The following is a 12,790-nucleotide window of genomic DNA, read 5'->3' as shown; positions in this document are numbered from 1 at the left end:
TCAGTGCACACATGACACTAAGCTGTGTGGGAGTGGATCTCCTGGAGGGCAGGAAGGCTCTACAGAGGGATCTGGATAGGCTGGACCAATGGACCAAGGCTAGCTGTGTGAGGTTCAACAAGTTGAAGTGCTGGGTCTGGCACTGGGGTCACAACAACCCCATGCAGTACTACAGGCTGGGGACAGAGTGGCTGGAAAGCTGCCTGGCAGAAGAGGAGCTGGGGGTGCTGCTCAACAGCCACTGAACATGAGCCAGGGTGTGCCCAGGAGGCCGAGGCAGCCAAGGGCATCCTGGCCTGGATCAGCAGCAGCGTGGCCAGCAGGGCCAGCACAGTGATTGTCCCCCTATACTCAGCACTGGTGAGGCTGCACCTTGAATGCTGTGCTCAGTTTTGGGGCCTCTCTATGAGAAAGAGATTGAGGTGCTGGAGAATGTCCAGAGAAGGGCAACAGAGTGGGGAAGGTTCTAGAGTGCAAATCTGATAAGGAGGAACTGAGGCAGTAGGGGTTGTTTAGCCTTCAGAAAAGTAGGCTAAGGAGAGACCTCATCACTCTGTAAAAGCACCTGAAAGGAGGCTGCAGCAAGGTGGGGATTGGTCTATTTTCCCAAGAAACAAAAGGACAAGGATAAATGGCCTCATGTTGTGCCAGGGAAGGTTTAGATTGGATATTAGAAAAAATTTCTTCACTGAAAAGGTGGTCAAGCACTGGAACAGGCTGCCAAAGGAAGTGGCTGAGTTGCCATCCCTGAAGTTAATTAACAAGGCATGAGGATATGATTTAGTGGGACTTGTCAGTGTGGGGATTAACAGTTGGACTCTATCTTCAGCATCTTTTCCAACCCACATGGTTCTAATACTGTAATATGTGCAATGAAAAGGCATTCTGCTCAAGTGACTTGTTCACATTTATCTATTCTTTCACATAAAAAAATGCAGCAGTTCTGTAAAGGAGTAGAGAAACCTTGTATGTAGCTTGTTTACACACAGTTCAATAGACAAGCCTAGGTCTAGAAAAGGGTATATTCTGCAAGATGTTTCTCCTACTGTATCCAGAATATCTGAGATGTTAAGAATAACAGGTGTCTCAGGACCAAAAGTGAGTCTCAATTACATCTGATTTCCCAGGCATTGAGGATCTAAGATTTCTAGCTATGGAAAAGTTAGACTAAAAGCATGCATTTCAACACTTTTCTTTACATATACCTCAATTCCACTTTCTCTTCTCAGTTCTTCTGCATTTAATGCTGAACAACTGACAGTATGAAAAGCAAGCTCTGTAGCAGCAGGCAACAATGGAGATTCTTTGGAAAACAGAAGGTCATCTGATGTTTCAATGGTAATGGTCTTAATCAGCATAGGATAGCCTGCATACTTGTAAGGTTTCAAATCTGAAAGAGGAAAAAAGTCCAAGTTTATGTATTTGCACAGTCTAAGCAATCTAAGCCACCACAAAATTATTGGTGGAAGATATATCAGATATACAAGGACTAGGAAACGAAGCCAAACACCCAGGGAATCTGGAACAAGACTGAGCACTCCACACAACTGAACTCCTCATCACATGGAACTGCTCATGCTAGAAGCTAACAGAGCTTCACACGAAGAACTCATTAAAGATCAAAAAGGCTTATCTCCAGCTCAGTAAGCCCCCAAGGTCAAAGCCTTCTCCAGAGAAACTCAAGTATAGCTTGGTCTCTGTCTTGGGCCAGGACTGACTAACAATCACCCTATAAGGACCTTGTCCAGTTTGACACAACAATTTTAAGTTTCAAATTGCATTTTTCATTCCTGTAGAATTCCACGGTGCTAAAGCCTAATTTCATTTTTCACATGGAGCCAACTGCAAGCCAACACATTTAAGTCTATACCAATGCTGTCCCTAGCTCCACATAATTGACAGTACTAGGACTGTACTTGAGGTTCTTAGTTTACCATTATACTGTAACACTTAAAAAGCAAAACACGGTTGGCTCTGCAAGACTTGGACATGGCAGCAGCTACCAGCCTGGGACTGTAGCTGGAGCCAAGTGTTAGGGTGCTCTAGCTATCCCTCTTTCCCAACTGAGCAATGAGATAAGTTGTGTTGCAGCACACTCACCCAAGGACTCCAACACTGGTCAGGATTTGAAAGAATGGCTCATTGTTAATAGCCAGATATATGTGCATAACCAGCATCTGGGTGACTGAGTACTAGTGAGGATTTTTCTGCACAGACAGAACTCTCCGTACAGAGGAAGATTCAAATTGATTAGTACTGGAGCAGAGCACTACAAAGAGCTATTCATGCTGTTATGAATTAAGTTTTACTGCAGATTAGTTTATTTCCTAGAAGAAAAAGTCCTAATTTGAAGCCCTATACCATAACTACGTAGTGCTGTGGCAAGTCAGAAACCAGATCAACAGAGCACAGACTAAAGAAGAGAGGAAATTAAAGCTGACTGAAATGACCACTAAAAAAATGAACATAAAACACTGAGGCAGCATGCTTACCTTCCTTATGCCTGTTGAAGAGGATGCTTTGAGTTTTCAAGATCAAAATTATGTTTTCTGGATCTGGCCCATCTATCACCTTGGCAGACTTCGTGCACAGAAACTCATATGCTTTATTAACTTTTTCAAACATATCCTGCCCATAAGGAGAAACAGCTGTAAGTGTTGTTAAGAACACTCTAAATTACTGGAGCGTAGTTTAAGTGCAAGTAAAATAGAGCATTTCAGGTTACTAGCAACAGCACTAACTTTGCTGCCTCACTGCACTCAAGGAAATACTGCAAACACTGGTTGATAGAATAGTTTTCTTTTGTCTCCTGAACTCTGCCCCAGGCAAGAGACTTTTAAGTCAATCATACTATGACAAAAGCAATAAGTACAGCTGGATTGTGAGAACGGGCAGAGGATGCAGTCAGTCTCCAAAATGGAACAAATAGCTCATTTAGATCCTGTGTAACTCCCTAAACAAGACCATTTCTGAGATATGAGTCTGATCTGACTACACCAGCTTACTGTAGAAATCCTAAATCCTTGAATGGTATTAGTTAAATTATTAATCTGTATTTTATCATTCATCTAGAGCACAGCTTTTAAAAGGAAGAAAGACAATTTAGGTGTGCATTTCAAAATTCTTAATATATGTAAGAGGAGAATATGTTCCCATTTTATTAACACCCCAAATTTGTGCTGTACATACCCTGCCTTCTGGATTCTTGTCTGGGTGGTATTTTTGAGCCAGCCTGAAATAAGCTTTCCTGATCTTACTTTCATCATTCCTGCAATAAAACAAGTTCCATCAATTACACTTAATAACAAAAAAACCTAAAACAACCACAGCAAAACAAGCCTGGGGTTCTGAAAACAGTACTAACACTAAGTGCAATTGAGTAAAAACTACAAAGCTCTCCTATTTCTTTTTTAAAACTCTGCTTCATCATCTTACACTGAATGGGGGGTAATTGTGTTGTCACAATAGGAAGAAATTTTAAAGACTGAAAGTATTTTAATACTTTCAAGGTGCTCAAAGTCCCTCAATACTTTAAATGAAGTATCCAAATGAGCTACAAGTGTTGAAAGTTAGTATTTCACCATTGCTGTAAGTGCACTGTTCTTGAAGTATAAACAAACTGCTGTTGGCTCACTTCTAGAGACCTGAAGTCAGAAACCAGTGGGAAGACAGTACACAAAAAATTCTAAGGGTATAATCACCAAGAAAAAAAGGCAATATGGGGGAGGGAGAAGGATTATTACACAAAAAAGCTCCTTTGAACATACTGAAGTTCTGCTATATTCTTTGCTCACTATGGTTAAAGCTTGTCCTTTAAAAGAGCAAAGCTCAGAACATTCTTTTCCCCATTTTCAGGTTATCTAAACACTTTAACAATTGTTTTCGCAAACATTGGAATTGTACTTCCAAGCTTTGTATCTTTTTAGCAAAGCAATCCTCCACTGTGAAAGAAGCAGGTGCTACACGTGACCGAGCTGGTACCACTAACTCATTCCATGTGCCAAGTTAAGAAACTTCAGTTTGTTCAGTGCATGGAGTTTATATCAAAGTATTTACATAACTTTAAATCCTGAAGACAACTTACTGGCCTTGTCCTCTGGGTAGGTTAAGAACTTCATAGGCATCATCTATTGACATGGTAGGTGGCTTCTTCTCCACCTCCTTCTTCCAAGCTTCTAGGGTATCTTTCAACAGTTTAACCTCAAGAATTACAATTTATTAGTGTTTCATTTATGCTGACACCAGTATACATAATTTTTAATAAAATGCTGTTTTACTAAAGAATCCTGTATTTTATTCAAGATAAAAGCACCTTGAGACTAAAATAACTATGTAAGAGTAAAATTAGAAGATGGCAAATCACTTAAATAAGACACAGCTCAAATCATGATACTATAGAAACTGAAAAGCTTCATGAATAAATAAAGCTGTTTAGACAGATCTAGTCCATAGACTTGTACCAAAACGATCTCTTCAGTTAATGTACTGACATGTTAGCTTGGTTTCTCTTGCAGCATGGACAAATAAGAACCCCAAAGTCACGATTTCCATTCTCTCTCCCTGCCCGCAAAATATGATTCACTGAAACACTCCCTGAAGTTGCTTGGATGCTTGAGTTTGCTATTCAAGTAGTCACCACAAGAACGATACACTTATTGAGATTGCTATGTGGAAAGAACACTATGCTGCTTCAAGATAAAGCAGGGTTTAATGTATCTACTTGTAGACCAAAATTCATGATAAAGGAGTTACTTGCAACAGACCTAGCACTTGATTTTGTTAACTTTTAGGACTGAAAGTCCTAGTACTTTTTCATTAACTTTTAGGACTGAAAGATCAAGAACTAAATGAATCCTAAAATACTTCTTACTTACTGGATCTTTAATTGGCCAGTCTGGAAATCTAACTGTATCACAAAGATGTTTGAGGTAATAAATGTTACAGAACAGCTCATTTTCCAGTTGGGGATAGTTGATAACAGGGATGGGACAGTATTGGTAGAGGGCTCTTGTATTGCTTTGAAGACGAGGAGTGAAGTCAGCAAGATGAGCAGCAATCTTCTCAATCATTAGACGCCTAAAAGTGACAAAGTTTAGTTTAACACTTGCCCAGCAGTCCTTAATCCTCACTCACTGCACACAAGCATGTTCAATGATTTCCTCTGAAAAGGTTTTCCTTAGAAGTTTCCCACATTTTAGTAGGGATTTAGAATAGGACTCTCTCCTATTCTATTAGAGAGCTATTTAAACACCATGAAAATTAGTGTATTAAATAAATTAAAAGTGATATTTTCCTTTTCTCAACACCTCTTTACTTTCTGGAAGACCTAATATGTACTAGAATATTAGAGGTATATCACACAGATAGTTGCTGATAATAAAAAAGTACATATAAATGAGTAAGCATAAAGCACTTCACATACACAGTCAAGTCTCCAATCACAGAAGGAACTTACTCAAGACATTCAGGGAAATATTCCCCTTCCCACTGCCAATTCTGCTCTCCCCTGCCCTGGTTATTTTTGTTTGAAGCAGAGCAGGACACTGCCCTTGCAGAAGGCAAACAAGGCGAAGCCATTGAATCCAGGTATTTTCAGCTTTCTTTAAGAACATCAAATACCTCTTCAAGATAACCTGTAGTTCAGATTTATTTGGCCCTCTGACAGAAAACAGTTACCTCATTTCATTGCTCCAAATTGCTTCCGGAGTGTCAAATTCTCCAAGGAATATCTCCGAAAATTTTTCTGGTTCATAGTTTTCTAAATAACACACCATTGCTTCAGGAAGAATATGTCCAAGTATACTTCTTTGAACTATATCTTGACTTTTTGTCTACAGAAGAGATCACATGGTCATCTCAACAATAATTGAATTCTGTCTTGCTTAATAATTTGAGACCTAAAAACTCTCCCCCTTTTCCCTTATAGTAGATAAATTCTAGTTAAAACATCTACAGGTAGTCTGCAAAACTATTTGGAAACAGAGTTAGTTACTGTTGCAATTTACTCACTTCTTCAGACTTGAAAGCTTGTTTTGTATGTGTGTATTTCAAAAACCTAGAAGAGAAACAGCAGTTATCTTCTTTTTGTTTGATACTTAGGTACTCTTGAATAGTAGCAGACCAACACAGTCCAGCTGGCAGGTATTAGACATTTACTTTGAGATAAAAGAGTAACTGCAACAGTTGTATGAATTTATTAAGTACTGAGTTCATTAAAACCTTGGGAACTCCACCAAGCTAAGCACTCCTGTTATAAATCTTGCCTCATGTTCATCATTTCAGTTTGAAAGTCTTACTCCTGAAAGCTGGTTTTCTACACACACAAAAAAAGATGCTATAGAGACACAGACAACCTCTGCTCTGTTAGATCATCACTGCAGGGATGACACAGGATTATTTTACAGTAAGTGCTGACAGTTCTATTACACCAGAGTCATCCTGGAAGCATGCAATCATTGCCCAATGCATTTCACTGTCCAAGAGACTTAACTGGAACTGTAGGACAGTTTTTTATGAACTACTGCATTTAGAAGAAAAGTACTGACAAGAATGGCAGTAGCTACCTAAATATGCAGTGCATTATCCAGCAGTCCAGACTGTTTTAACTGTTTTAGGCTTCAATATTGAAAGAGGTTGTTATATTTTTTAAACTCTTTCAATAGCTGTCTACTATCAAAAACTACATCAGCATATATGTAGCCTGTGTTACTACTTTTTAGTGCTTGTAAATGGCTTATTCTACAGTAAGACATGCCTAGTTGTACTGTTAGAACTGTGTCATCAGACACATTCTCATTCCCTCTCTGGAAGGATAAGAAATTCACTTTTTAGTGTCTGACTAGATCATGTGGAGGCAATTCTTCTAGAAGAATTTCATGTTGGTTCTAGCAAGCCACATTCCCCAGAGCATGTAGAGATGTAGGGCAGCAGTCCTGAGCATGACTGGGCAAGAGGTGCTTTTGGCTGTTCTTTTTCCTCACCTTGCAATAGGAAGTACATTGGAACCTGTGTACATCATGATGAAGAAGAATACTCCACTCAGATAAAAACGAGGTAACTGAGGGTTGTCTTGCATGACATGAGAGAGCAATACTGCAACTTTTTCCACCAGGATAGGATCAAAAGTCAGTAATAGCTGAAACCAAACACAAGCATTTATATTAGCTGCAAGTAATCTAACCAAAATTGAAGTTTTAACAAATTATTGGGACAACCCAGAAATTTACAGGTATTACAGTTAAAGAATACTTCAGCTTATAAACAACAAGTGTCAATCAAAAAACATTTAAAGGGACCTCTGGAGATCATCTTGTCAAAGCCCTCTGCTAAAAGTGTGATCTTCTAGACTTAGTTGATAAAGATCATGTCCAGGTGGCTTTTCAGTTTCTCCAATGATGGAAATATTTCCTTAAGAGATATTGGCTGAAAAGCATGAAATTTGCAACAACACCCTATGAAATTAACAACTGCTTGATCAGGAACCTGCACAATATTACAATTGTTCTTTGATGCATTTACCCCACCTAAAGTATTCACACGAGGAAGACAGAGCAAGTGAAACTTTCACTTATTCAGGCACATTTTTGAAGAGTTACTTACCTGAGTAATATGAGGAAGGCAAGTACTATCTGACAGCAGCCTTTTCACTCTAGGCAGAGGTCTTATAATAGCATTATCTTGATCCCTAAAAAAAATCAAGTAGTACAGCAGTAAGCACACGTGTGCTTTTTCTCTTTCAAGAACAAAGAATTTTATTAAGCATCAATATTAGACTATTGAAGCCATATTCTCATCTTTTTTGTTAACTTCAAAGTTTGTTGTTAGACTTGGTAAGTGTGGTTAAGTGTCCTGCATTAAAGCAGTTTTGTTTAAGTTAAACAAGAGCCTGTCTATAGCATTAGAAATGCACATAGCTTATGCATTCATTCCTGCAGTTCCCTTCACAATATTAGTATTGTCTCATTTACAAACTCTCTATTTGCCCACAGAATTAATTACTACCATGTAAAAGGCTCTTTAATAGAGCTCCTTAATGTACTACTTTCTAAGAAAAGCTTTAAGACAGGATTTATTAATTCATGCATCTGCTAGATAAAGTTAACCCTTTCTGCTGAAAATCACTGTTTACCTGCTGGGAAAATATCCACACATGGTGATGAGCATGTTGAGGACAAGTGTGGCAAGGTCAGTCTCATTCAACACAGGCTGCCCACTGGCAAGCAGGCACCACTTCAGTTGAGGGATGACCTGTAAGGGTCTCCAGCCATCCATACCCTGAGCCCAGCAACGAGTTTTTGAAGTCACCTTCCCATCGTTCCATAGTTCCTGCATCTATTACAAGATTAAAGATGAATTTAGTTTATTCAGCATTCAGAGCCACTTTTGCTCCTAAACACTCACACTCATTACAAGCTTTTAACTGCTATATGGCAGACTCCTATAGTTGCATGAAATTTCAATGTGTTTGTAACACTGTCATAGAATCACGAAGAAGAAAGCGTTGATTATGTTGAAACTAACTGAGGCATGGAGGGGTAGGCAGTCTTACCAAAAAGGCGGCAGTTCTTGGCACTACATCAAGACCCTTATCTAGCTTTAATCCTTAGTTAAAGAGTTACTTGGAGAACATTCTTTAGCATTGTTTATGGTCCCTCTCACTGTTTGAAACACATCCAGGCACCAGGACAGAAATAATTTGTCAAGTTGTGAGTCTGAAGCTGACAGGTACCTCTTGAAAGCTGTAAGGACCACTCCTTTCTTTGTCAGCATTGCCAAAGTACCATTCTTTCTCACTCTCCCTCTTCGCATCAGGTGCTGCCTCAATCACGTTGCTCTAAAAGTTGATGTTTACAAGAACAGCTTTAGCTTCACAGTGCAAATATCACATTTCTACAGGAAATGTGAAAAGTACATTGATTTTGTTAAGAATTGTCCCGTTCACAGAGCAACATATGAGTAGTAAGAAACAAAGGCCCTGTACCTGCAAAGGGACTGTAGCTCTGCTCGTGTGAAGATGTGCCAGAGTAAGAAGATCTACAAGGATTCTGATACCATTTGAATCCATAAGGTCCTTCACATTTCTCTGTTAACAAATGAAATGAGTTACCAAAAGCATTTTCTAGATAAGCATTGCTGCAATTAAGTATTGCAGAGTTTTATTCAAAAAAGAAGTGACCACAAAAAAAGTCAAATCATTCTCTAAAGCGACTGGATTTGGTGCAATCACCACAATATCTACACATTTCCTTCAGCCTTCTCACCAGTAATAACAGCAATCACATTCCAGAAAGCTGTAGCAAACATTGTTCTAAAACTTCCTCAATACTTGAATTTTGGTACAAGTTAACTCTGAAAGATTACTTCAGACTATTTTATAGAGTCAAGACTGATGAACTGCTGTTAAGTGTATATGCCCACCTTACCTTATTGAGGATCAGCTTGTTGAGGAACAGGATCAATCTGTCCCGCTCCAGCCTGTCAGTGCACTGTTTTAGTAGAAAAGAACAACTTAGTATATCACAGCACATACTGGAAGTTCCCTTGAAAAGTTAACAGAGTTGCAGCTGCAAATCCCCATATTGTTTTTTCACGCCCAGAAAAACTGATGACTATTAAATGTTAAGTTTCATGCACAGCTAATAAAGGTAGTTTTCTGCCACTGAGGAGCAAAGGCCTTGCTGCCCTCCAACACTGATGTTGCCCTGGATCAAATCCACTATTCTGCCAAGTCTACAGTCCTATCAGGACTATGTTTGGATTCCCAGTGAACCAGTTAAAACAAGCACAAGAAAAAAAGAGAATGCTTTTAGCCAGCAGACAGAGAGGGTCTTTTTTCACCCCTGGTGAGATTACCAAGGCTCAAGGCAAAATAACAACAGACTACCCTGGTTCAGTTTCACTTACAACAGCCAAAACTCATGCTGATGCAAGGAAAGAACTCCTCCTTCAGACTGCATGGAAATTTATTTTTGCAAGCTGAATCAGTTGTCAGACATAAATTAACAGACACTTACTAGGCAAAGTAGCTACTACTACAAATCTAATCCACCACATGTGCTCATCTAAAGCTATCATTTCATTAGGTCTGGGGCTATGACTCGAAGTCAGTACTTTGAAATAATGTGATATGGAACAAGACTCTCCTCTCATAAAGCTTCTGCATTTTTCAAAAGCAAGCTGAAGTTACATCTGCATTTTGTTGGCCTTAAAGAGACTAGTTTGAAACATCTCTAGGATCAGCAAGGTTTTTTTAGTTAAACTTTAATGAAATTAAAACAAAGGGAGATTCTAAGAACAGCTGTTGACAGCATGGAAAAAAGTATTCACAAGCTGTAAACCCAAAACCTGAGTTTCACAGTAACTGAAAGATCTGAATGTATGTTGGACTAGCAGTATGCTAACTACTATATCCAGTAATTTAACATCATTCTTACCCTTTCTAACATTCCAACAATGTACTTAGTATCAGAAAATGGTCCTATTTCTTCATGACACCTTCCATAAACAATGGCCAATGCTTGCAGACACAAGCATTTCATATTCACTTTTGGGGTAAGCAAGAAGCGATGGTAGAGTTCATTGAAGAATTCATATCTAAAAAAGAAATGAGATTTTAGAAAAGAAAACAAACACAGACCTCAGGAATGAGATAAGGTTTTTATAATGACTCACGATCTTTTGATTGCTCCACTCTCTTCAGTTTCATCTTCTTCCAGCAGTAATCTTAGATAATAATCCCCTATTTTTATTTCCTCAGAAAGGCACTCATATTTTACCTGTAACACAGAACACCTTACTTAACAACATATATTGTTTCTCCTTCTGTAAGTTTTTGCTCACAAAACAATACTGAGCTTGATTGCATCATAAAACTCAACAAGGTTAGCAACCTCTCCTAAGCTGTAGGAAAACTGAAATCTGCAGGTTTTCTGTTAAAGAAACACATCCACAGAACAGAACTCACTGGCTATTGCTGCCCCCCTGAATAAAGGAAGCTTCTCCTTATACTGAAATCTCCATTTCTAGACTTTAACTAACTTGTTTCTAATACCAGCTGGTTTTAGTAACTAAACTTGGATAACACATGATGCATTCAGTGACTCAAGTTTAATAAGTACTTATTCCACTGCAAGGTATTTCACTTAATGTTATTGCAAGTATGAAATACAAGCATGACCTAATTACTAGTTATACTTGCTATTCTGCTGGATAATAAAAGCCTAGAGGCATCAGTTCACAAAACAAGAATCTGAAGCAAAATTGCCCAATAAAAGCCATCATTAACTTCAGAGCAACTACATTAAATTTAACAAATGCCTCAATGTTCAGTGGTAACAAGAATTTGGAAGCACTTCAATTAGAGGTACTTCTAACATACAAGAAAAACCACTGTAGAGTGGCTTTTGTTATTTATAGTTTGCAGATTACTGTCATGAGGCCACAAAGTTATCTACAGATTTGATCACAGCATTACATACAATGATATTCCACTAACTGGTATGCTTTCAGAGGAGTATCAAGCCACCATCCTCCTTGGCAAAGTGACAGCTTTCACAGTTGATAGAAAAGCCTTTGTCACCACTATCTATTCAAATATTTACACATAGTCCAATAACATCTTCACTACTATCTAAAAGCAAATCTGTGAGACAGCAGCTGTTCAATCCAGTCTCAAAGTATCCTGGCTTGTAGCTGCAAGAATGCTACTGCTACATTCCAGCAGCATAAAGCCACACAGAAGCATAGGGTACATGGAGGAAGTCTGCATTACTAAGCTTCAAATCTGTACTTCTGATTCTGTCCCAGTTTGCAGTTGTAAAAAGTTGGGATAGCAGACACTGACACCCAGAAGTCCTGACCTATACCTGAAGGAAGCTTTGAAACACAAATGACAGCGCAAGAAATATTAATCTAAACCCAGTCTTAGCTATTTCCTGTATCAATATAAGAAACAACCTGTAGTTGTGTGATAGGGATAAATTGCATACATAAAACTGCTCTCTCATAAAACATTAGCCTGGTGTCTTGCAGTTCTTCCTGATTTGCATAGGAGCCAGCTGAAAAATTCCTCAAACCAAGTTTGTTCTCATGTCACTAACAGTTCTCAGCTCAAATGTCACTAGAAAGCTATACTCTAACAAGGATGGCAATGGGAATATCTAAGGAATATCTTGCAGTTGAATTTAACGGTGGCCTTGCTTTGCTTAAGTGTTACACATTAATTAAAACCACATTTTTGTGTGGAACCACAACAATACTAGAGATAAGAGAACAGTACAGGAAGTGTTTATTAGCATATTACTTGAAAACATCTTGCAAGATGTTTTGAGCCAATCAAGACCATACTGCTATAATTTACAATGCAGCATTTTTTAGCCCCATAACCTATTCATGATTTGGCAAGCCAGTATTTAACAGATACAGGATTACTGAAACATGAAGGAAATAAAGACAAACTTGTTATCAGGAAGAAGTGACTTCTGAAACTACCCAAACCAATTCTGACAGAACACACTCAAAAACAAGTTTGACTTTATCTGGAAAACAGTGCAAGGACTAACTCTTGTCTTAATTCAAGAATACACCACGGGTTCTGATAAAAGTTTAATCTCTACAGCACCATTTGTTGGGTTAAAGAAGCTTCTGTTTTGCCCAGTGACACTGGACAGTAGTACCTGTTCACTAATTCAAGCCTTAGCAGTTGATCCCATAACGTCTAAAAAAATCTAGCTTGCAGTCAGAGATCATCAACACAAGATTCACTTGTAGAATAAGAGACAGAAGTGACATT

At 38.6% G+C, this 12,790-nt stretch overlaps 1 protein-coding gene across 3 annotated transcripts in view; it reads right to left on the bottom strand.

The window, feature by feature from the left end:
* Positions 1 to 12,790, bottom strand: part of DNAJC13 (DnaJ heat shock protein family (Hsp40) member C13) — a 56,261-nt gene that overhangs the window by 16,437 nt on the left and 27,034 nt on the right. For all 3 annotated transcript variants that reach the window (XR_010027663.1, XM_063155835.1, XM_063155842.1), the window contains 15 exons: positions 10,672 to 10,775; positions 10,434 to 10,593; positions 9,423 to 9,485; positions 8,981 to 9,082; positions 8,729 to 8,833; positions 8,129 to 8,331; positions 7,600 to 7,684; positions 6,981 to 7,135; positions 6,010 to 6,055; positions 5,677 to 5,831; positions 4,875 to 5,076; positions 4,085 to 4,200; positions 3,190 to 3,268; positions 2,493 to 2,628; positions 1,206 to 1,390 (listed from right to left, as the gene is read on the bottom strand). Coding sequence is in view for 2 of the 3 variants with exons in the window: in XM_063155835.1 (XP_063011905.1) it covers positions 1,206 to 1,390; positions 2,493 to 2,628; positions 3,190 to 3,268; positions 4,085 to 4,200; positions 4,875 to 5,076; positions 5,677 to 5,831; positions 6,010 to 6,055; positions 6,981 to 7,135; positions 7,600 to 7,684; positions 8,129 to 8,331; positions 8,729 to 8,833; positions 8,981 to 9,082; positions 9,423 to 9,485; positions 10,434 to 10,593; positions 10,672 to 10,775 (1,896 nt within the window). In the remaining variant the exon portion in view is untranslated. The remainder of the gene's footprint in view (positions 1 to 1,205; positions 1,391 to 2,492; positions 2,629 to 3,189; positions 3,269 to 4,084; positions 4,201 to 4,874; positions 5,077 to 5,676; positions 5,832 to 6,009; positions 6,056 to 6,980; positions 7,136 to 7,599; positions 7,685 to 8,128; positions 8,332 to 8,728; positions 8,834 to 8,980; positions 9,083 to 9,422; positions 9,486 to 10,433; positions 10,594 to 10,671; positions 10,776 to 12,790) is intronic.

The sequence above is a fragment of the Melospiza melodia genome, chromosome 1, assembly GCF_035770615.1.
Source record: "Melospiza melodia melodia isolate bMelMel2 chromosome 1, bMelMel2.pri, whole genome shotgun sequence".
Classification (NCBI taxonomy): Eukaryota; Metazoa; Chordata; class Aves; order Passeriformes; family Passerellidae; genus Melospiza; species Melospiza melodia.
This window is presented reverse-complemented; position numbering and strand designations above follow the sequence as displayed.